Source organism: Meleagris gallopavo, chromosome 3, assembly GCF_000146605.3.
Source record: "Meleagris gallopavo isolate NT-WF06-2002-E0010 breed Aviagen turkey brand Nicholas breeding stock chromosome 3, Turkey_5.1, whole genome shotgun sequence".
NCBI lineage: Eukaryota > Metazoa > Chordata > Aves > Galliformes > Phasianidae > Meleagris > Meleagris gallopavo.
Window position 1 is genome coordinate 58,024,330 of NC_015013.2, and position 25,643 is coordinate 58,049,972.

At 40.7% G+C, this 25,643-nt stretch overlaps 1 protein-coding gene across 1 annotated transcript in view; it reads left to right on the forward strand.

The window, feature by feature from the left end:
* Positions 1-25,643, forward strand: part of CHD7 (chromodomain helicase DNA binding protein 7) — a 108,965-nt gene that overhangs the window by 19,815 nt on the left and 63,507 nt on the right. Inside the window, 1 exon segment of the mRNA XM_019614055.2 lies at positions 4,271-6,125. Coding sequence (XP_019469600.1) covers positions 4,446-6,125 — 1,680 coding nt within the window. The 5' untranslated portion in view covers positions 4,271-4,445.

Here is a 25,643-nt window from a genome sequence, read left to right on the forward strand (position 1 = left end):
GGCTGCCCAGAGCCACATCCAGCCTGGCCTTGGATGCCTCCAGGGATGGGGCATCCACAGCTTCTCTAGGCACCTGTTCCAGTGTGTCACCATCCTCTGTGTGAAGAACTTCCTCCCAAAGATTTTCCTAGGGAGCATGTTAGCTAGAATTACACCTTGGTAGAGGACTTACCTTTGTGTACATCTGTAGTGTGGTTGCTTTTTTATTTTTGAGCCTGGAGGATTTAAGCAGGAAAATAACATTGCTTGCAGTGGAAAAAGAGAAGAAATGATCGTAACTTATGATAAGATTGTGACTCTCGTGACTTGCTTAACTATCTAGAAGGCATCTATCCTGTTAACATAAAAGGTTGAGAGCTTACTAGGAAATTCTAGCATCGACTGTTTTCTTAGCAAAAAGTGGTTAACTTGTTTTGATCAGATCGTAGCTGCTACTGTTGTTCATTCTTAAACATGCACTGTTAGTCGTATATCACATCAGAGGGGTGACTTTTTTATTTGGGGAAGTAGAATAAGGTTTGGTGAGAGCACAGCTGACTGTAAAGGACTGCAGCCATAAATCTAAAGCCAAACTTAAATGAAGAAATACTGCTATGGCTTGGATACAACTTCTCAAACGCATTCTCATGCTGTGTTCCAAGCCTAATAGCTTTAGCATTAACAGCACAAGCATGAAACCAATTCACACTTCAGATAAAAATGCCGAGCTGAAATCATAAATAGTGGCAAACAGTGTTTTCATTCTTAATTTAGACGATGGATTTGTTTGGATACAACTGCACCATAAAAAGTTGCTTTTCTTTTTAAAGACCCTGTGCTGAGGAAAGCAGATGTGCTGCGGAACCTAGAACACCTCTCCTCCCATACAGGTTTTAGTGCAGATCTGCAAGCTGTGTTGGAGTCAGCTGAGCAGTGTTGAGGTGTGTTTGTTTAAACACAACCCTTACCCTACTTTAACTTGGTTTTGTGGGTATAGTAGCCGGCTCTAACTACTGTTTGCTGATGTTGACTGTTGGTGGCTGACTAGAGCCTGAGTTTTATTGGAAGCCTGTCAACTGACAAACAGTAAGCATAGCAAATTCAAATGTGTGTCTTATTCGTGTAACTGTGTTTCTGGAGATGCTGTTAGCTTATCTGTGACAAATAGCAAAGTGAGAATTCTTGTGGAATTTGGTTGTTTTATTGCAAAACTTCATTAGAGTTTCAGGAGGGTACAGCATATCTACCTTTGGTCATTTTAGTACCTTACCTAACAAAATCAGCACAAATTCTTACCTGTCCAGAATTCTGTGAATGTATGCAGGCTTAGTTGTTGAGGGGGAGAGAGATCCTCGACTGATCTCAAGTTTGACATCGCCCGGATAGAAGCTGGGAGGTGAGAGCGCACTGCTCCTGTGCTGCTTAGCATTTCCAAGCAAAGAGCCTGCTCACCCTCAGCAAGTTTGCTGATGATACGAAGTTGGGAGGATTGGCTGACACGCCTGAAGGCTGTGCTGCCATTCAGCGAGACCTGGACAGGCTGGAGAGCTGGGCAGTAAGAAACCGGATGAGGTTCAACAAAAGCAAGTGTAGGGTCTTACACCTAGGGAGGAATAATTGCATGCACCAATACAGGCTGGGGGATGAGCTGCTGGAGAGGAGCTCTGCAGAGAGGGACCTGGGCATCCTGGTGGATGACAGGTTGGCCATGAGCCAGCAGTGTGCCCTCGTGGCCAAAAAAGGCCAATGGCAGTTCTGGGGTGCATTAAGAAGAGCGTGTCCAGCAGGTCGAGGGAGGTGACTCCTCCCCCCTCTACTCTGCCCTGGTAAGGCCTCATCTGGAGTACTGTGTCCAGTTCTGGGCTCCCCAGTACAAAAAAGACAGGGATCTCTGGAAAGAGTCCAGCGGAGGGCCACAAAGATGGTGAAGGGCCTGGAGCATCTCCCCTATGAAGAAAGGCTAAGTGAACTGGGTCTGTTTAGCCTTGAGAAAAGACGACTGAGAGGGGACCTGATCCAGGTTTATAAATATCTGAGATGTGGCGGCCATAGCGGTGAGGCCAGTCTCTTTTCAGTGGTACGTGGAGACAGGACGAGGGGAAACGGACATAAGCTGCAGCACAGGAAGTTTTGCACGAATGTGTGTAAGAACTTCACGGTGAGGGTGACGGAGCACTGGAACAGGCTGCCCAGGGAGGTTGTGGAGTCTCCTTCTCTGGAGATATTCAAGTCTTGCCTGGACGCCTACCTGTGCGACCTGGTGTAGGGAACCTGCTTTGGCAGGGGGTTGGTCTCGATGATCTCTAGAGTCTCTTCCAACCCCTACAATTCTGTGATTCTGTGATTCTGCTCCATTAGGCACAGACCAGCAGTATGATACTCCTAGCTTTGCCAGCTCCTGACTGCAGCATGCAGTGTCACAAGTCTTTGGGTGATCCTGAATCACTGCAGGGATTTTCATGACCGAATGCCTTGCTCTGGAGCAGTCTAACGCATAAAGCTCGCCTCAGTGAAGGAAGCTCTTTCTTGCTTTGTTGGAACTTTCTTATGCTATATTTTAATGAACTGATTGAGGTGAGAAATGCTGCAGATGGCTTTTGCTTAATAAAGGAAATGAAATCAAAAGAAATAGCTATTAAGAGACATGAAGGTGGCTCGTAGGAATTTACCCTCAAGTGATTTAGAAATATAAGTGTTAATATCCCAGCTGAGCACTAAAGAGATTTAAGAGTGTAGTTTTAAAGGTGACATTCAAATGCTATTTTAAGAGGAGTGATAAATGCTTGTGCTTTTCCTTGTGCCCTCTGCTTCATGCTGTAGAAACTCATCTTGACAATGATTGCAAGAAGTGTAATGAATGTGCTGATATTTTCTCCCTGAGACTTGTTTGGGACAAATTGCCTCCAGTTGAAATAGTCCAGCTTGGCACTTTGCATCCAAAGTGACAGAAAGCATCCCTTTTCTGCAACAAAATGTGAGATGTGAATGTACATGTAGGTAAACCTGGTTTTGTGTGATTGGTGATTATTAAGGGCAAGTCAATGTCTGCAAGTACTGTTTCTACATATAATGACAACAACGCAGCAATAGTTTTCTTATTTTTATTTGCTGCATGGTTGGGCTTTGTTGACTACCAGCTTCAAGTTCATTTCCATAGCCATAGCATTTCTAATTCTTGTTCTAGAAAGGAAAGATAGCGTTAGACTGACTAGTTTGAGCCATAAAAAGCAAACTCAGACAGAATAGCTGTGGGGAAAAGGAGGCATTTCAGCACACACCAGGCTTCTTGTGAAAAAACTAACTTGGAAATTCTCTGAAGCTGTTCCGTTAACATGCGTTACAGCATTTCCCGCCCCCCTCTCGCCCCCCAAGTCCAAGTGCATACTGTTTTACTATTTAATTTCTTTTGCCATAGTTAATTCTCCTTCACAATTTATACAGATAGTAAATATGGGCAGAACAAAACTTTAGTGTGCTCTTCTGTATTGCTGTGGTTGCTATTAGTCTCATGATTACTTGAAGATGCCTAATGAAGGGTGGTGATGGTGTTAAGGAAATTATGGCATGGGTTCAGTGATCCACTGTGTCATAGAATGAAGAACCTAATAGTTTTGCTGAAATGGGTGGACCTGTCAAGTTGTCTTTCAGTTTGTAATTTTGTTAAATTAAGATAAATGATATATTAAAAAAAAAAACAAAAACAAACAACAGCTAAACATATGTATTTTTCTCCTAAGCATTAAGTTTGGTCTTGGAGTTTTGTATATTTTCAAGGGTCACCTCTGTGTGTTTGAGAAATCTGTTCTCTGTATGACTAACTTTAGTCTGTCGCAGGACTCGGTGCTTCTGCTTGCTCATCTGATTACGCAGCTCAAGGGAATAAGGTTAAGGACATGCTGTTGGTAACTAGAGCGTTTTCAGGGCTTTAGTTCGGCAGATGGGCTGCTTGGCTATATTCATGCATCTGCCTACCTGCTGTGGCAGCTGCTGCTGCTGCATGTTGTGTTCTTTTGTTCTATTCCACCCAAGAAAGGAACGCTAGGAAGTGTAGTGAATGGATTAATTTAAGGTTAAGGGTACTGTTTTGCTTGCTTCCTAACTCCCTATCATAATAAAGCTTCTGATAAAGATGATGCAGGCTTCTTGAAGTGAAATCGATTTTTAAGATGTGTTTCGGGGGCTGAAACTAGCTGTCATTGTACAGAAAACAGTCAACTGTGTTTTCTTTATGTTGCCCGATGTTACTTATTTCAATATTTTCCTTTCTTTCTCTCCCTTCCCCCGCTTCTAGGAGCAGTAACCAGACTTTGCCTGACACTGCGTGGTCCAAAAGAATTAAGGAAATATGGAATGACATGAAGGAGATTAGTTGAGGATTAAAGGCTTTGAGGACAAAACACCTCGGCGAGGTGAAGCACAGACTAGCGTTCTAGTTGTAGCTCCAAGGAGCTGTGTGCTGCAAAAAGATGGCAGATCCAGGAATGATGAGTCTGTTTGGAGAAGATGGGAATATTTTCAGTGAAGGGTTGGAAGGTCTTGGAGAATGTGGATATCCTGAAAACACAGTAAATCCTATGGGGCAGCAAATGCCCATGGATCAAGGATTTCCCTCTTTACAGTCATCTCTTCATCATCCCCCTGCAAATCAAAATCAAGCAAAGTTGACCCATTTTGATCACTATAATCAATACGAACAGCAGAAAATGCACCTGATGGATCAGCCGAACAGAATGATAAGCAATGCCCCTGGGAATGGTATAGCGTCTCCTCATTCACAGTATCACAACCCTTCCGTTCCTCAGGTTCCTCATGGCAGCGGTGCTAGTGGTCAGATGGGAGTCTATCCCAGCATGCAGAACGAAAGGCACGGGCAACCCTTCGTAGACAGTGGCTCGATGTGGGGGCCGCGGGCAGTTCAAGTGCCAGACCAGATAAGAGCACCATACCAGCAGCAGCAGCAACAGCCGCAACCGACACAGCCGCCACAAGCACCCTCCGGACCCCCCGGGCAGGGCCATCCTCAGCACATGCAGCAGATGGGAAACTACATGGCTCGTGGTGATTTTTCAATGCAACAGCACGGTCAGCCGCAACAGCAGAGGATGAACCAGTTTTCTCAAGGCCAAGAAGGCCTCAATCAGGGAAACCCTTTCATTGCCACCTCAGGACCTGGCCACTTGTCTCATGTGCCCCAGCAGAATCCCAGTATGGCACCTTCTTTGCGACACTCAGTCCAGCAATTTCACCACCATCCCCCCACTGCTCTCCATGGAGAATCGGTAGCCCACAGCCCTAGATTCTCCCCTAATCCTCCCCAGCAGGGTGCTGTTAGGCCGCAAACACTTAATTTTAGTTCTCGGAGCCAGACGGTACCCTCACCTACTATAAACAACTCAGGGCAGTATTCTCGATATCCTTACAGTAACCTTAATCAGGGATTAGTTAATAATACAGGGATGAATCAGAATTTAGGCCTTACAAATAACACTCCAATGAATCAGTCTGTACCAAGATACCCAAATGCTGTAGGATTTCCATCAAACAGTGGTCAAGGACTAATGCACCAGCAACCCATCCACCCTAGTGGCTCACTTAACCAAATGAACACGCAAACTATGCACCCTTCACAGCCTCAGGGAACTTATGCCTCTCCACCTCCCATGTCACCTATGAAAGCAATGAGTAATCCAGCAGGTACGCCTCCTCCACAGGTTAGGCCTGGTAGTGCTGGAATACCAATGGAAGTTGGCAGTTATCCAAATATACCCCATCCTCAGCCATCACACCAGCCCCCTGGTGCCATGGGAATTGGACAAAGGAATATGGGCCCCCGAAACATGCAACAGAATCGTCCTTTTATGGGTATGTCTTCAACATCACGGGAGATGGGTGGGCACATGAGACCAAATGGTTGTCCAGGCGTTGGCCTTACGGATCCACAAGCAATACAAGAACGACTAATATCTGGCCAGCAGCTTCCTAGTCAACAGCAGTCTTTTCAACAGCAAATGCCAACCTGTCCTCCCATGCAGCCTCATCCAGGGATACATCATCAGTCTTCACCACCGCCACATCCTCATCATCAGCCTTGGGCACAGCTTCACCAGTCACCACAAAACACACCACAAAAAGTGCCTGTCCTTCAGGTAAGCTGCTTCCGATGAATAAAAAAAAAAAAAAAAAAAAGTTTTGCATGGTTGTAAATGCATTTGAGTATGCACGAGATCTGTGGCTTCAAAGCAGCTGTTCTTGCTTGACTACACTGTTCTTTTGCTCACTATGTGACTTTCTTGGTACACAGAAGCTAAAGGCAAAATAAGGTTCACGTAGCTTGCTGATGTTTTACAGTAATTATTACAGGATGGCTTTATGGATAGACTGAAAAATGATATAGCAACAGGACAAACTGAGTACTGCTTTTTTAATTTCTTGTTGGTTCTTTTGAGGGGGAAATGGAAAGCACGTGTGGGAATTCTAATTTAAGCTAATAACTTTCGTATTTGCAACTTGCTAAAAGAAGTGTGTATTTTAAGGAGTTTTTTTTAGTCAAATTGAGAATTTTCTTTAAATACTAAATGTTATTCTCTTTCATTTTTTTGTTTGTTTTTAAGTTAAAACTAAAATTTTTGTGCGTGTAAAAATGTTCAAGATGAACTTATTTCATCACAAAGTAATGCAATTGAAAAGTGAAGGGGCAGCAGTTTATGCAACAGAATTCAGCAGATGTGAATCATAGTCTAAAATCAAATCTTCTGAGGCTTAAATAAAATCTCAAGTAAGACAGAAGTTCTATTTTACTGAAGCTCTGATCTGCCAAGTTTTGGTGAAAAATATATTGCTTCCATGTTATTTTTCAGTTAAAAGCTAGAAACATTTAAACATCTTGATCCCTCTGTAGCTTAGTGAGTTTGACTTTGTGTTAGTACATTGAGCTGCAAAAGTGACTTTCGGGATCCTTGGGTTTGCCATGGCTTGCCTCTGGCTCTATCAGTCAACCATTCTAGAGATTTTTGGTACTGAATGAATAGGTGGCCAAGATATCAGAGGTTTAATTATTTTTAAAGCCAATCAGTAATTAATGCCAAGTAGCTCTGCCTATAAATATTTGGAGACAATTGTTGGAATGCAGTCATAATGATACGATGTTACAATCAGCCATAAATAATATATAATAAATCATAAAAACAGCTGTCCTAGCCAGTGTCCCAGGACTGCGAGGAAGGCAGCTGCTCAGCAGTCCCCTCCTCTGCTGCCTGCCGGCTGCTTCTGTTCGCTGCTCCACACAGCATGAGGTGGGTCTGGGAATCAGATGTATGTGCTGTGGAGAGGCAGCTGACGAGGAGTGGTGGATGGAGCAGCTCAGCAGCTGGGAGAGGTTTCCACATTCTCCAAGGGAGTAGCATAGGGCATGCTGGAGGGTAATCTAGTCCTGGGAGGGTTATCGGCGCTACCTCGGGGTGAGGGAAAGGACAGAGACTTCATTGAAAGGAAGAGGAAGCTCAGCCCTTGAAAGGGGACGCGGAAGCTTCATGGCTGTCTTTCTCTCCCCTGCCTCCCATAAAATAGGTGTGAAATGTTGTACATATGGTGGCCTTTCCTCTTTCCCCCCTCCCCCACCTCCATGTGCACACTTTGGAGAGTGTAAATAACCCTTCTTGCATGGGCATAGTGTGGTGCATTCCTGGTTGGTTAGTTCTTAGTGGTGCCTCTTGTGTTATTGTCTTCGTGGCTAAGCAGCCCATAAGTGCTCAAGACTGCACTGAAAAATCCAAGAGAACTAGCAGAAATTTTGAAAAGGATGCATGACGACGTGGAGAAATATGTGCAAAAGAGAAAAGCTTAGGGTTCAGGAAAAAGAGTACAAGGTTAGATGCTTGGTTTTTTACCCTGAAGAGAACTGACGCATCCAGCAGAAAAAAACAAAAACTTGAAAGAAAATTGTGGAAATGGTAATATGAGACTTGTAAAATAAAAGGGACAAAACCCAGCATTACTGATATCCTTCACAGCTAGCGATGGAGGAGATGTGAAAAGACTTAAGATGACTGTAATAAGGGCTGTGCTCTAAAGCTGCGGTCTTCAGCAGTGGAGTTAATTCTGTGATTTCATCTGATCATCCAGTAAACTTCTTTTTAGCAGCAGCAGATGGTTTGGGAGGGGAACGTCTGCTTGTGGAATGGGAACGCATTTTAAATGTTCTTGGGGCATTCGTTTCCTTTTAACTGGCGAGGTAGAATACAGACAGCTCAACTCTTAAATGAGCTGTGCAAACTATTGCTCATAGTTTTTGAGCAAAGAGTTTTGAACTGCAGATGAATAACTTGAAGGTAAGTGCTGAAACTAAATAATTAGAGGAAAACCACACTATAACTCAAGTTATTTGATTAAAATCAGTAATTCAAACAGTTGTAGCTAGCCAAGTAACTTCTCTGTTAGCCTACTTCTGTTAAGTTTTCATTTGGTAAAAGTTATTGTTAACATACCTTCCCATTAAGTAATTAGTTTGAGATCTGACTGTAGTAATGAAACACTTGACAGGCAGGCATTTCCCCCTGGAAAACCGTTTGGATCAAATATAAATTGTTAAAGTCAGTGAAAGCCCAGCTCCTCCTCACCCCCTGGGGAAAAAAAATGCAGATGTGTAAAAAAAAAAAAAAAACAAAAAAACCCTGCTCTTAAGATTGAATGCACAATCTGCAGCTATCCTGCCTCTGTCGTGGTTTCTCCTTCATGTCAGCTGGCAGAAAACTGTTCACTGAGCAACAGTTATTTAAATGACTGGTTTGATTTTATTTGTATAAAATGAATCAACAAAATGAATTTAGGCGGTGAAATGAAAATCCCTGTGTATTTTTAAATCAACAGAAGCCATCTTAGTAATTATTTTTCAGTGATTTAAAGCTAGTCTTATCATGGGAAGGCTGTAATACTTGTGGTTAACCAAATTACTGTTTTGTTTTTAGATATGTTGGAAGGAAAGTGAAGTTCTTTTGCTTTTAACTTGAAAAGAATTGCTGTGTCGATTCTAGAGTTCTTTATTTCTCTGTGTGTACAAAACTGCTACTTATTTTGGCTGAGAGGTACAGCTGGTGATTGACAACTTAGCAGGGCTAGATTAATAGCTGAGAGCTAGATGTAGTTATTAGGGCCTTGTTAGCAGTGAGTTCCTGGCTTCAGTTGAGTTATAGGTATTTACATGCACCACCATAGTGTTGGGACACCCAGTAGGTGTGCTTGATTTTCAAGTCCTGTTTTGGAAATGTACTTCAGCAAAGGCTGTGGGGTGGGGAGACAGGTTCTGTGGTGGCCAGTTGCTTGGCCAAGGTACAAAGCAGAGGGTAGGAGCAGCTTGTTTGCACTGGGGGAGTATCTGTGTTGGGCTGGTGAGCTTCTGCCCTCCAAAATATTCATAAGTGACGTGGAAAAGAGTAGAAAGTCAATGCAAAATTTGCTGCTGTCTTTAATGTGCTCAAAACTGAGTGCCAAGTGCAGGGGTGAGGTGGAGCCTGCAGTAATATGAAGCTAAATGGTTGGAAATATGACAGGAACATCAATTGCTTGGCTGTAAGCTGTGTAAATCAAGGCATAATGCTTGGGCAGTTTGAATGTCTAACAAAGATCTCTGCTTAGGAACAGAATCCTGGTTGTTGGATGACTATCTGAAAATGTGCTCTGACAGTCAAAGAAACAGCAGTAGGCACTGCTATAGAAATAGTGGAGAGCAGAACACAGATTGCTGTTGTGTTGTGCATATGTGCATGGTATGTCTACGTGGCAAGTGTTGTGCAGCTCTGGGACCCTTCCCTAGGCCTCAGTAAGTAAGCAGTACTTAAAGGGAAGGAAGTGATGGTTTGGGGAGAAGGGAAGATGCAGTTTTGAAACTGTGAGCGATATGGGTGCATGGAGAAGGTTGTATCTCCTGGATACTTCAAGGGTGTTCAGCAAATTGTCAGGTGGCACGCTCAAAACAGCAAAACGTTAAGCTGCTGATCTCAGAGATGTTGTATAGAAAAATGCATCAGGGTTGGATAAATGCAAAGACACCAAATTTGGCTCATCAGACCTGTGCCATAAAGAAGTAGCAGAGTACGTTCTCAAGATACATCTCCTTTATACATGTATTTGCTTCTTTTATTCTTCCACAGATTTATCAGAGATGGGATATCAGGTTAGATAGGCCTTTGGGAAGGGGGACTCTGATACTGTATAGTTGCTCTTAAATATCAGCACTTTCAAAAATCATTGAAAGTATTTGAGTGTAAGGTTTTTCTGCCAAGACTAAACTATGCTGGGCATTTTGTTCTATGGAACTTTTTGTTTACAGTAGCTGCTGGCTACTGTGTAGGCTGAAGTTTCGAGCCCTATTCATTACGTGTGTACCATAAACATGATGTGATCTACATTCTTTATAATCAAATATAGGAATGCTTAAACAACAAACAGTTATGGTAATAGCTTCGATACTAGATTAAATGGTAGGACTCTACAGCGGCGCTGCCAGGGTTGAAAAATACCGTGTGAAGGTGCTCAGCCTCTTTTGGAGAAGGTTTTTGTTTGGCGTTGCCAGTTCACTACCAGCTTTATTCTGCCTTGTTTACCTGTGGGTGTGTGACTTGGCTTTCCGTGATAACTCTTGGCTCTCTTCAGCATAAATGCATTCTTTTGACGTTTCCTACTCTTCCTTGTAGGGGAGGAGGCAGGGAAAGTCCAGCTGAGTCATCAGCAGACTCATCCCAATTACAAGGCCTTTCTGCAATTAAAACTTCGTGCTTACGCTGAGGCAGCGTAATTTATACTTGGATATACCAGAATGAAGAGGGGTATTAATGCAAACTGTTATCAACTGGAGTGATCTGAAGCGATATTCTAACTCAGCAGAGAGTGCATGTTAAGTCAGTACTACTGGCACGCTCAAATGAAGTGGATTTTCCTGACTACGTGCATTTTTTAATGCCTGGGAATAGTAGGGAGAAGGAGTCCTCATCTTCTTACTGTCTTTGCATAACTAACTAACTTTCACTGTGTTCTGGAATCTTGTTTAGTAAAGAATGATGTCTAGGATTTATCCTGTAAGTGAATATTCATAAGCACTATCCCACCTCTCCAGAGAAGACTTTATCAGATATTGAATGCTTAGAATTTTTTTTTTACTGTTTTCCTGTAAATAAGGAGAGCAGCTTCAAAAATGAAAAACAAACAAACAAAAAAAACCCCAAAAAACTGCTGATGGGCACTTCTTGTTTTGATTGACAGACTCTTTCACTTCTAGTTGGTATCTTGGAGCACTAATAACTTAGTTCAGCTGTGAGCTGGTTCACATCCAGGTCTCAAAGGCTGTAATAACTGATATGTAATGTTTTTGCCAAGACACAAAAGTTGGTGTTTTGAAACTCCATAGATATATTTGAGTCTAATAATTGGTATTAAGTGATCAAAAAACTTATTTCTTCCTCAGCCTTTAGAAGGCTCTATGCTCTTTTATATAGGGGAGGTTAGAGTGGTTCTGGAGTTAGTAGGCCTTTGGGCCAAATATTTGTAGTTTTGAGGTAGTTTGGCTACAGATTTTTCATTTTTTTTAAGTGTTAAGGAGGTACAAGCAGCTTCAGGAATACCTATTCCCTCAGGTGCTGTGATTTGACTGGAATGAGAATAATTTGTGCCATTAAATTATCTGCTCTTGAGTTTTGGGTAGAGCTAGTTTGCAGCATTAGCATAAAAATACAAGTCTGCATCAGCATACTGATTTCGAAGGCTTAAGAGTTACCAGACTTGTTCCTCAGCATGATTATGTTGAAACTTCCTATGATATGTTGGTGACTCGAATGTGTTTTTCCTTCAGAATCATTTGGATTATTTGGGGAATCGCCTAACTAGAAATATTTTTAAATTGTGCTGCTCTTCAGTTCTTAAATACTGTATTTTCATCTGCTGGTGGTGTCTTCCAGTGGGATTTGGCAATCATCTTCTTTTTCCATGACTGAACACATTCTTATGTTTTATATTTATTTGAACAAATTTAAATCTGTTGTTTCAGGGAAGCTTTTTTCATGATTGAAAACTGATATTGTAGAAAGAACTCTCCTATCTGTACCATTGTCAGCTTACATAACTTTAAACACTGCAGAGTTTGAATAAATGAAAGGAGAAACACTTGACTTTTATTTTCTTTCGTTAAATGCAGTGACAATTTTAGTAAGGAGTAAGTTGCAGTTGAATTAGTAATTTCCTGTGTTTTTATTGTGGGTCCTCCTGGTCTTCCATCCTGCTTTTACCTGTGGAATTTGAGGCATGATGGTTTTACACTTACCAGCCTTTGCTGGCATAAGTGCCCCCTCTTTCTGTCCTCAGACTACAGTAGATGTACCTGTTTCCACTCTGGTGGAAACCTTGCCTTTGAAGTTGGATTTTTAACATTTGCCTTTAGAAGCTGTTTCTTCCTTCAGTTCAGAAGGACAATGCTTTTGACTTTGGAATTTTCTAAATCAAATTGTAATGAAAGAGCTGATAATTCAGTTAGTTATGAAGCTAACATACTGGAATGAGATTTTTATTTTTTTTTTTAAAGTAGATGGTATCACCTGAGCAATGTCTCAGAATTGCATCAAATATGTTGTCTTTGTACCTCCCATTGCTTTCTTTATGCTCATAGGAGGAAGTTTTTCACACAGAGGGTGGTGACACACTGGAACAAGCTGCCCAAAGAGGTTGTGGATGCCCCGTTCTTGGATGCATTCAAAGCCAGGCTGGATGTGGCTCTGGGCAGCCTGGTCAGGTGGTTGGTGGTCCTGCACATAGCAGAGGGGTTGAAACTCGATGATCTTTGAAGTCCTTTTCAACCCAGGCCATTCTATGGTTCTATGATCCTACGATTCTCATCTTTCTAGATGTCAACATTCTTTTAATGCTATGGATATGTATTTTACAAGTGGTAGTGTGGTCTGGGTTTGGGGAACAAACTGCTGGGTTTTTCATTTGAGATATTATCTATAAATATTTGGTGCTTTTTTCTTCTTGGTCAACAGCATAAAGATTAGCAGCTCAGAAGAAAGAAATATCCTTGAATTCACCCCTGCCCCCCACCTTCGTAATTAAAGCATCTCTTTGTGCAAATCTTCTTTTGACCAAGGCACAGGCTCACAGAAGGGGCTGGAAGCAAACTGGTTCCGGGGAGTGTGGTAGGAAACATGGGCAGGAAGCAGTGCTCAGGGAAAGGAAAGCAAAACAGAGCTGACTTAGTGAAGCAGCACTGAGCAGGAGAGACAGAGAGGAAATGGCCAGCAGCCAGTGCACAAGTTGAGATGGAGAAGTTCAGGGAGTCACTGTCCATGTGCTCACTGCTTGAGCCACCTGCCTCCTGAGCCCTTGCTGGTCAGTGCTGAAATAAAACAAAATCCACAAAAAGCTGAATGAAATCCGGGATGTAGAATCTTAACCCTTTCTTTATGTCAGCACACATAATTGCTCAGTGAACCCTTGTGCTCTTAAGGATGCTCCTCTGGCCAGGTTGCATCTGGTTGGGTCACATCTGCTCCTGCTGACCTCAGAATTGCCCAGCTGGTGGTGCAAGAGTGGGAATGCCTGAGAAGACAGGGGCTGCTCCTTCCTCTGGACTTGAGCTGAATGTCCGTTAATACCCTTACATGAGCACTAGCCGCTGTAGAACTTGCTCTCAGTTACCAGCTCTAGTGTCCCCTCAGTTTAGGTAGGTTAGAACCTGCATTAGAAGCCAAAGCTTGGCCCTGTTTTATAGAACTACAGCAGTGATCAGATTCAAACTTCTTTGTGTGTTCTCTTTAGTTTTCCCCTTTTGCTCCTTTTTTCATACAAATAGGATTTGTTTTCGGAAGTGTATTTTATTTCTTTAAAAAAGAACTCTTCTTCAACCTGAGATATTTGCAACTATTTTGTTACTGAAGAGATGAAAGAATGCCCTCTTTCCAGCAAAGGGAGCTGTGCACATTTTTGTTATATGTACATCATGTGCATTGAAGTGAAGGAAGACACTTCCAATATCTATCAGTGAATTGTTTTCCTTGAGCTTGAATGCCTTGTTTGCTTTTTTTCCCTTCAACATAATCATTTAGAAGCAATAAAATTTAAAAATAAAACTCAAATTAATTTCTGGGACTTCTTTATGATGAAACAGAAGTGATAGATAGGATGGCTTAGTGGTCTGAGCATGAGTTTGATTTATAAACTCCTGAACCAACATTCTTACTGCTTTTTATTGATCTTGATACATTATCTTAAAAGTACTTAGTTAAATTTCTCTCAAATGCTGGACAAGGTTAGTAACAATATTGTCCCTGCTTATAAAGAGAAAAATACTGATGAATGACATAAAAATTATTTATTCACGACCCAAAGTCTTAAAACTCCCGATTCAGGTTCTTATTCAGATATCCAGTACTCTAAAACATGTCAATTCCTTGCTCTTCTTCTGACTCCAATGGAAGAAATAGGCTTTTAAGAGGTGAGGTGATCGGAAGTAAATTCATGCAACAAAATGTCAATGCCTCTTGTGTAGGAATTCAGCAATGCTAGAGGTTAGTCTGGGAGCAGAGAAGTTGCACAAAGTGTGGAAGAAAGTGGCAAACAAGTGACAAGCGAATCACTTTCCAATAGATTTGCAGCTGTCAGTAGGAATTATTTTTTTGCTTCTGTTGCTCCATCACCTGTGCATCCCTGTGTCAGTACCAATGGTCTGGGAGCAGTTGTTTCCTCTACTTCTGCAGCTCTTGTATTATCCTGAACAAGCTTACACTCCTGGGATTGGGTTCACAATGTATGGATTAACACTGTAGAAACTAAACATTGAGAAATCTTAATTTCTGGAGCTTGGCAAGTTTTTACGGAACACTATGAATATTTTAATTTTGGGAAATTAAAAGAATGCAACGTTTCAGTGTACAGTGCAAAATGTTTGTTTACTTACGTTGATATAGCATGTTTTAGGGAAAACCAATTTTGGCTTTCCCTTTTTTATATTTTGTTAAATTTTTTTTCTGTCAAGAAGAAATTTTCACACATAGTACAAGTTTCCAAAAGGAATATCTACCCACTTACAGCAGACCTTTATTTTTTGTCAGACTGAATAAGTGAATCAGTTGAATTAGAAAAGCATTAGTAAATTTTTATTGTTCTTAGGTAGTACTTTGTCTTATGTAACTCTACAGCCGAAGAACATAATGACCATTGTAATTAAGAATTTAATTTTGTATAGATTTTGAATTTAGTGCTCTTATTATAAGAGAGAGAGAGAGAGAGAGAGAGAAAGAGAAAGAGAGGATGAGTAACAAGCTTCATAACTAACTTTCCGAAATCAAACTGTCAATATGAACTTCATTCTTTACACTCTTCTTTTCCATCTCTCCCCCTCTCCAGATGGCCCTCTACCACTTGCGTTCTGGTACTTCATATCTCTTTTGGCCCTGCAAGACTCTGATAACTGTGATAATACTGTAATTTTCCTTACATGCGAGCACTTAATGATATGAAGTCCTGTATTTTATTTTTGGAAGAAGTCTTTCTCTAGCAATTGTTGCTAAATATAGTGGGAGGATTGTAGTTTATAGTGTGTGTGTTTGAACCTAAAGCAGTGCTTACTGTAAAGTGGTGATCTCTGCTTTTACATAGAGAACTGTGTGTGAAGCACAGTAGTTACTAAAACTATGCTAAACTTTGAGCTTTGGAGTTGTTTTTCAGATCTCAGTTTATTAATGGGATATTGTAAATATTCACTGTGGCAAGGAGTGTCATTTGTGGAAATATGGATAAATGCCTGTAATACTGGAAGACTACTTAGTTCTTAGGTCTTTTTCTCTGCTATCTTCCCTTGGAATATGTCAAGAAAACTTGTTGAAAAGCTGATAATTCTGTGACTAAGACATGATCTTTGGGATCTAGGGGATTCTTGCTATTTGAGATAGATTGCTTGTTAGCCATTTGTTTCATGACTATATTGTTAATATTCCTGCGTGTTTGTGAGGTGCTTGGTAGCAGTGCTAAGCATGAGGCTGCAGAACAGTTCTGTAGTTCCCCTGTGTAATGCATAGCCCCACGTAGATCAAGAACTTCTTTCCCATGTCATGTAACACAGAAATATTTTGCTTGGCTGCACTTTGTCAGAAATATGCATCTGGATAGGATAATGGAGGAAGACACGCAGTAGCAGCCAGAAACTGTCACAACGGCCACAAACTGAAGGCCAAAGCTCAGCTTACCATCAGCTATTTCTGCTGCTAGTTCCTGCTGCTGAATGGCAAAGGTTGTGTAGTTGGGAGTGAGGCTGTAATCAATATGTGGCTGCTGCGGCTTGCAGAGAGTAACCCTAATGGGCTCAATACTAAAAGCAGGGAGCTGTGTTCCAAGCTGTGCCTCGAGTTTGGTGGTGGAGAGGGACAGGTGGTAATGTGTTGCTTTAGACACAATTCCAGTTATAAAATAAAACAAAATTAAATCCTGATATTGCATAGGTGCATTGCATTTGAGACCCGCTATGCAGGGATTTTTACATTTTACTATAGGTTTTGTGAAGAACAGCTGGAGCTCATTAGGTGGTCTTTTACTGAAGATAAGGTGCTTAGTGTTTCGTAGAACAATGTTAATCAGACTGGCTGGATAACTAAAATATGATTTAGATGCTATAATTAAGAGTTATCTCAATTGGTACCTCTAAATGAGGTGTTTGTCCGCAGAAAAGGAAGCGTATTTTTTTGCAGGCAGGGGGTAAGTTTAGTTTTAATGATATTTTCTGATTTAATTGTTAGTTTAGTTCAATTACTCCAGGAGCTGGAAAAAGGCCTGGCTATGACATGTCATCACGTGCATATTAGATAATATGTCTAATAGCACAAAGTCTATAGCACATAGACTTTCTTTGTTTCTGTGACTAAAAGGCGAGAGCTTGAGAAGTAACTTGGACTCTTTGACATAAATGGATCTTGGGCAGCATACATAACATCAAAGGATTTACATTCAAAGAAGTCTGTGATTTCAAGCCCACTTTGTCATGCTGAAGTTAATAAAATACTGCAATGGGAAGGCCATTTGAACAACTGCTGTCTTCCCACTTCAAGAAAAAAACAGAACTGATACCTGTCGATCCCTTCTGACTTTGTATTCACAGGTGTCCATTAAGGTCTCCTCAAGTTGGCAATTCCAGCATGCTGCCCACACGCTCCAGAGACTCTGTGATCTGGGACAGGTGATGGCAGAAGGCAGGTTTACCTACTAAACAACAGCACGTGTAGGGGAGGTTTCTAAGTAGAGTTGTGGTACTATTGCTGGGAAAACTCCTAGAGGCTTACAAATTAAGCAATAAAAATAAAGGGAAAATTGCCAGCAGAATGTTGTATACTGCAAGATAAATCTCACTTCAGCATGGACCTGGTGTCAACGGTTAGACTGAAGTCTGAAGTCTGCTACCTGAATTGTCTCACAGGCTGGTATTAGTAAGCACATAGCATGCCTGTAGCCTGCTCTGTGTGTCTCCTGCACGTCTGCTGACTTCTGCCAGAGAACACATGAGTAACGTGAGTCAGTTGGAACAGGCTGACGGGGCCAGCAAACCCTATCAGTGTTTCCATTTGACAAGATGGAAATGGGCTGTTCAGGGTACGCCTGGTGTCACGCAGGCCACAATCCTCCACCCTCCTCTGCCTACAGCTGGACTCGAAGGGCACCTGTGGCAGCAGCAGGGTCACGTGCGGCTCTGTCCTCAGCAGTTGCCCATGCTTGGATGCCAGATTGGCTTGTTACACATTTGTGTCCTCAGAATGGCAAAAAGCTGGAGGAAGTAGTTTCACATTCTGCTTTATCTTCTAATGATGAAGCTTCAGAATGTAGCTTTCCGCATCTAAGGGACTTTTGCTATGTCTAGATTGGGTATTCAAAGGTTCTTGTGCAGAACTGTAGGACCCAATACATGTGAAAATATCTACCTTGTGTCAGTCTTACAAAAACACCAGTTTATGGCTGGAAAGCCACAGACGTAGAGCTGTGGAAGAATCAATCAGTATGTTTTTTTAGCTTCTGAACACATCCTCTAAGTTGCAGATGTTGAAGAAGTAGACATTTGCGTTCAAAAGCAAAGAAAAAGTTGTGGAGAGAAGTGCTTTATACAGGAAAACCTGGGCTGTGAGTAGTCTGATCCGGACATTGTATTTCTCTTTCAGCCACTTTACCTGTTTTGCTCTAATGTACCTATATACAGGTGCAGAAGATGAAAATTTGCTTTTCTCCATCTCTTTTGGGCATCTCTGTGCTCATTTGTAGGAATTCAGCCAAAACCAAAGCACTGCTGTGATCTAATTCCCTCTGTGGATGGAGATGGACATGGGGGTTAGGTGGTGATTAACAGGTCTAGGAGCCATCGAGGCAGGCTGGGGGCTCTGCTCTCCAAGCCCTGGTGCAGTTTCTTTGGAAAGCAATTCTAAAGGAAGGGTTTGTTCTGTCATCTTTTATACTCTTTGATTCATATCTCGTCTGTTAGGGACATTGTGTGCAGGATGCTCTTGAGGAGGAACAAGATTTCCTACCGAACATAAAAAAGAAAGGCGTGAAATTCTCTCAGGAGCCTTTTTGGTTATATTCCTATTGCAAATTAAAGATGTGCAGCAGTTGGATACCAGCATCTCCTGCACTCACCTACTCCTTAGAAATGTATCAATAATATTAAAATACTGTAGCTGTGTAAATCAGAAACTGTTGACTTGTAATTTCATAAATTGCTTACTTCTACTTTTCTCAAACCTTTATTATCTAGAATGCCTCAAAATAAAAATGACTTCTGCAGTATTTTTGGAAAGTTGTGCAAATAAGGAATAGAAAAGCCATTGTAACCAGGCCTTGGAACTGTGGTACCTTTCTTTAAAAAGTAACCCTTCCTGTGTCAGGTAGCACTACTGCATTTTGTACATCAGCTGTTGCATGAGCAAGGGCAATTATTAGCCAAAGGAAGATGTACTAAATACAAACATCTGAAATCACGGGGTTTTTTTTTATGGTGTTTGAGTACTTGTATTTATAGCTGGGAGGCTTTAAGGATGTGAGCCGAGTAAGGCTTGTAAAAGAGGTAATGGCTCTTTCTTTCTGACTATATTGCGCAGACTAACTATAGGAACCTCTGGGGGCAATCAGCCTCTTTTTTTCAGGTTTTAATGTAAAATTTGGTAAGTGTGGCTTACCCATCTTGCTTGTTTGCTTTAATAAGATGTCCTTTTCCCTAGAATATTAAACATAAACAGGTACTCAAAGCACATTTTATGAATTTTTGAACTAGAATGTCCAATGTTTGTCACATTCCAAATTATGTTCGTTAAAATAAATGTGTTATTTTAAATTTAAACAAGATCTTGTTTTTTTTTTTTTTTTTTAACCTATCACCAGTCTTTCAGAGAAGGATACTTGTGAAGATTGCATAGGGCATTGAGCTGTGCCTCCAGCTGTCACATTACCATCTTAAAAAGTACTTTCCGTAACCTTATTAAACTTCGCTTTAAAGAGCACTTGGCTTTTGCTTTCGATGCCCTTTTGGAGATCCTGACCTAAACCTAAATCGTTCTGATTCTTGGAACACACATCAGACTTTCTGTGCTAAATATGTTAATCGCTGGTTTTATACTCAATTTTCGTGCCAGTTTTACCTTTCATCTTGATTCCTTTTCTTTGCTATAGTAGTATCAGCTGGTGTTGTCTTAAAGAGCAATGTCTGATCTTTAAGATAATCTATACATATGTCTGTTTTAAGGATAATGGTTGTTCATGTGAATTATCAGAGCTGTATACAAAATTGTGCCATTAGACAAATACTTCCTTGGTTTTAGTGGGAATCATCGAGATGCATATTAACCTTTAATTTTTCTTCTTCTCACTGGTAGGTATCCTGTGGTTAAGTACAAAATAATTTAGTCTTGAGCTATCTGGTCTTACCTTTTTACCTGTAAACATAAATGAATATCTAAAATCAGGAGTGATAACAAGAAGTATGGAAGTGTTTCAAGTTTGGACATGTGTATGAAACCGTACTTAAATTTGTGAGGGCTTCACACTCGGCTTAATTTCTGTCGAAGTATTTGTGGTTTAAAGTGTCTGCAAATTTCAGAACTTCTGAAGTAAAGCTAGGAATCTGGAGAAGCACAAACCGATACAGTCACAACTGTGCAATGCTTAAAGGACACCGTCATTTGCAATAGCATTTAGAAATACTGATTCCTCTTACTCATCTGCAAACCTCTTCCCACATCTTGAGCTCAGGGCTGTAATGGAACCTATTATAGGCAAAGGTCTGTGACTCAGCCATCGAACCATTCAAACTCTCGGCTTTTTAATTGGCACCATTAAATCTTTAGCCGTTTTTCTCTCATAAAATGCGTATCATTGGTGTAAAATGAATTGCTGCTGAAGATATATTGTACCTTTTGCGTTTACATTTCTGTGAGTTGACAGAACTGTAGGCGATTCAGTTGAGTTTTTCTGTTGCTTTCTCTTTTACATGCTTTGGAAAGTGAGCATGGAAATGGCCTCAAGTTGTGTCAGGGAAGTCTCAGGTTGGATGTTAGAAAAATTTCTTCTCTGGAAGAGTGGTCAGGTGCTGGAATGGGCTGCCCAGGAAGCTGATGGAGTCACTGTCCATGGACGTGTTCAAGAAACATTTAAATGATGGACTGAGGGATGTGGTGTAGTGGGGAAAAACTGATGGTAGATGGATAGTTGGACTGGATAACCTTGGAGTTCTTTTCCAATCTTAATGATTCTGTGATTCTACAACGCTGTTTTGGGGAGACAGAAATCAGGGGAGATGACTTAAAGAACACAGTGAAAATTAAATGCTCGTATCTAAATATATGATTTTATTTTAAAAAAGATAGCTTTTAACTCTCCTGTTGTTGTCTTTCCACATACTTAGTATACGACATCTTTGTTTCATATATGATACCTTGTTTTGTTTGCATATACTCTAAGTCTGCTGCAAGTAAACTTCACAAAACAACAGTAAGCTATAGGATATAAAAATGTTAGTGTGATTTTTAGTACGCGTATTTTAGCTGATTGAGTTTGCTGTACGACAGCAAACTGCAAAACTGAGAGTTCAGAAAGGTCAGAAGTAGGACTGTCACAACACATTCCTCATGCCTACGAAGCAGGGTGCAATCTGCAGTTACGTTATCTCTGTTCCCCTTCTTTCAGATCTTCTGTGATATAAATTGCTGTTCAACATATCTGCTTGTATTGTCTGAGCTACCGCCTGATGATTTATTTACTATATATTATCCAGTAAACAATGTTGTGAATATCACTCTATCTCATAAAAAACACTGACTCTTCCCACAAGCTCTCTCTTTTCATATCTTGCTAAAGAATTAATTGCTAACTGAGTTCTTTTATGGTAATTTTAATCATAATAAGAAAAACCTCAACAGCTACTAGTGAATTCATCTTCTAAATTCTCCTCTAGTATGTTTTCCCCACTTTATGTGAGGAAGCCCAGACAGACAGAGTGCAATGGATGTGGGCCTTTTTAGCATACAGCCAGGCTGTATAGCTCTGATGCTGAAGCTAGTGGTTATCTAAATAGGATAGATGCTTGGGGCTATGGTTGGTGAGCACTTCTCAAGAAGAGGGGCCATGGCAAGCCCTTTGCTGGAGACCCACGTTTAGGAATAAATGTGTTGTTTTACAAAAGAGCAGCAACAATAAACAAGGAAGCATTTCTTGAAAGAACTAGAAAAGTATCATGGTGAGTTGAGAACTGGTGGGGGGGAAAAAAAAAGTTATCTTCCCTGATGTTTACTGCTTTGATCGCAGACCATCTCTTTGCAGTCTGTCCCTTTTCTGAGCTTAGGTTTTCAAGGTAGCCTGAGTCTTCTCTTTAGGATATTATCTTAGTTATTCAGAGCTGATTTAATCTAGGAGTCTCTTCCACCCTGTGTGCTGAACAAGACAGCAAGTTTAGAAATAGCTAGGAGAAGTCAGTCTGTATGTTTGAGATACTACTTTGAGTCAAAGTTATGTACCCAGAAGCAGAACTTGCTCCATAAGTTACACTAACTGGAGTACTTCTTTGTTCTGAAGGATTTGAAGTAATTAATTGAAAATGTAAAATACATATACAGCAGTGCATGTTCGCTATTTGGCTTGTGGAATGACTCATTTGGTTGTTGGAGAAACCTTTGAATTTCTAGATAAAAGTGGATCCGAAAAGTTAGTCCAAGTTATATGGAAAAACTAACAGAAGTAAAAGTGGTAGTGAGCTTTTGGATTTTCTCTTCTGAGGTGGAACTTCTTTGTAACTGAGGAAATGGCATTTTGCACAACAAAATGTTAACTTTTAGTTCATTTTAAGCAGTGAATCCCCTAGTAGTAAGCATGCTCACATGTGCTGTGAGATTGAAATAGCAACAAGTAAAACATCTTGAAACTTAGAGGAGACATAAACAATAGGAACAGGATGATTGAGGTACTGTGGATGACATTGTGTATCAGAAGACATTTCCCAGATATGGCCTTTTTTGGATCTGAGATCAGATCCTTCTCATCAGGTTATGTCAATAAATTGAAATATGAAAATGGGGGAAAAAAGTTTTAGGCTAGGGTTAACTTATGGCACCACCAAAGTGACAGATGATTTTACTGTATTACAGATCTATGGGATTGGATGAATTATATGAGTGTTTTAATTGTTTATTGTTGTTTTTTTTAATTTGTAGCAGAACAGTCTTGAGTACAGGGTGTGCTTTCATTAGCTCAAGTAATGAATCCAGAACGTTTTGTCTTTTGATTGTGGATACAATGCACTTTCACCTTGGGGAAAGGAGAAATGGCAAACAGAAGAAAAGGGATATTTTATTACTTGTCTGGTGGGGTCTGTTGTAAGTCATCTAAATAAAATATTGATCAATAAGAAATTTTTCAGCTCTAAACAAACCAAATTGCAGTTTGCGTGGTAGTGGTGTTTCCTCTAATGCTTTAAACTAATTTTGCTTAAGTTTGTAAGCCACACTTACAAGACACCCTGCCAAAATTGAAAAATCTTGCTGCAAACAATAGAAGAATTCAGGGTAGTTTGTTACTTAATGAAAGTACTTACGGATTTTATTGTGAAAGTATGGTATACTTACGTAGGACTTCCTTTCTGTGTACAGGAATACAACTCTGATTTGAGTCCTTTGTAGTGTTTGGATTCTTAAGCATGTGAGGCCATTTCCCTCATTTCACATGCTATTAGAACACGATTAAATATTTATACTTTTAGGGAAAACTTGCTCTTTTTGTCATGTGAGCTTACAGGTGAGAGTAGTGATGAGGTTCTCATTAGAGTTTCCCTATGAATTGTATCGAACAACAGTTTAATTATAACTTTTTTTGTATGTGCTGGCTTAAATGTGCATGTCTGTAATCTGAAGGGAGGCTTAAAGTAACTCTAAAACATAGAATTTGGGCTTTTTTCCCCCCTAGGTACGTATGGAAGGTGCTAGGAAAGTGATAGATATCTTACATCTTACCTAAAGTCTTACTACATACACCAATTTTCTGAAAGTAAATATAAAACTATCTTGTTTGTGGCTGCAATATCTTATTGTTTATGAATGTATCAGCAACAATTATATCTACAGCCACTCAGTTGCTGCCTTCATTTATTTCTGTGAGAAGGCTTGCTTGACAGTGGAGTACCCTAGGCTGCCTCCCAAGACCTAGATATCTCTTGATGTTGGTTAATCCCATTGAAGATCCTTAGAAGAGGGTCTGGAAACTGCCCTTGTGCCAGGGCTGTGAGATACACAGTGTGTGGCTTGCAAGGAGAAAAATTCACAAGGGTTGGCTGTGCCTAGTAGATTCCCAAGGCTGGTAGGGCTCCCCTGCAAAGATATTCATGCCCAGAAGGGAAGTGACGGTGTGTGTACCCAAGTGTGGCAAATAGCTGTAGAAATGAAGGATATAAGCTGAATTTGAGGATTTACTGATATGGACACGGTAGGAGGGGAAAAAAAAGAAAAAAAAACAAACAAACATCATAATATGCAGTGGTGTCATGTAAATAGATTGGGGCAATGTGCAGTTATATCCACAGCGCTCTTATCCGTGCTCAACTCTACTTCTAGAGTACTTCCATGTAGTGTTTGCTGCAGTTGGTCCTTTGGGTTCATTGCTGGTGTTCTAAAGCTTTTCACTCTGTCCTTACAAGCAACAGATGAGAGCTCACAGTGTCTTCATCAAACTGGTGACAGTTCTGAAGCTTGCATTTATGTGAATGTTAGGCAGACAGAAAACAAGAATTGTAAACTTGCTGAACTGATCACCTTTGGCTATATCCAGTCAAAACAAAGCAAAAAACAGGGAAAAAACCCAAACATGCTACTTCTCCCTTTTATTTATTGTTTTCATTTTCTCTCCCTCAAGTTGAGTATGTTTTACTTGAGGTAAAAATATAAGAAGATAAAGCACACTTCAGTAGCGATTTTGCAAATCAAAAAAGAGGGATAGCTTTTAAACTTATGCCTACACTGCATACTTGATATACATAAGTATACAAGATGTGTATGTGTTCTTAATTTGTGTGCCTACTGTTTACATACGTAGCTTGTTCAATACTTCTTCCTGTAAGTTTCCAATGTTTGGGTGATGTGTAATGCTTTAGTTGCTCTTGCTGCTTGCCGCAGTGAGAGCCTGGACAGAATTTCTTTGTCCATTACAGTCAGGTGAAACAGCAAGTCGATTGATCTCTGGTTTTCCCCATAGTGATAAACCTGATGCCATCTGCTCATGTCATATTTGTTTGAGTTTTGGTAACACTACAGAAGTATCCTGATGGAAGGGACTGGGAGCTAATTAAGGTCCTGTTTAAAAAAAAATAAAACAAAAACAGCAGAGCGATTCTAAGTCTCTTGTGGAATGTCAAAATTTTAGAAGACGTTTATTATTTTAATTACTATCACTGCTCTGTAAGCTCATACGTACCAAGTCAGAACTGTGGTATTGGGTTTTCTCTTTCTGGAGGAAAGGGTGTTAAGTAGAAATTGTAATTGATAGATAGGGGTATTACTTGTGATAATGGGAATGCAGTGTGATGGAGGAACTGGTGACATAGAAGAAAGGTTGAATGGCGGCATGTGTGGCATCCAGTCACTTCCTTGAAGGAAATCTCCTAGTGGAGGAAAGAGAGCTTGTGTGTAGGACAGTATACTTCTCGGCTTCCTTTATGAACCTGGATTTCAAAGCATGGCTGTGAAATGTACCCCAGAGAGGGCAGATGTGCTTATTTACTGTTAGAGAGTGAACATCTTTTTGGAATGTGGAAGCAAGCCTGAGAACAGCGGCTCTGCCTCTATATATACTGTTAGGCTAGGTTTGTCTTTCCATGGCTGATGTATTTTACTAAATACAGCTATAGTGATAGGACAAGGGGGGAACAGTTTTAAACTGAAAGAAGAGAGATTTACATTAGATGTTATGAAGAAATTATTTAGAGGGTGGTGAGGCATCGGAATAGGCTGCCCAGAGAAGCTGTGGATGCCCTGTCCTTGAAGGTGTGTAAGGTCAGGTTGGATGGGGTCCTCTGCAGCCTCATCTGGTGCGGGGCAGCCTTGCCCTTTGCACTGGGATTGGAATTAGGTAATTGCTAAAGTTCCTTACACCCTAAGCTGTTCTGTGATTCTGTTGGGGGG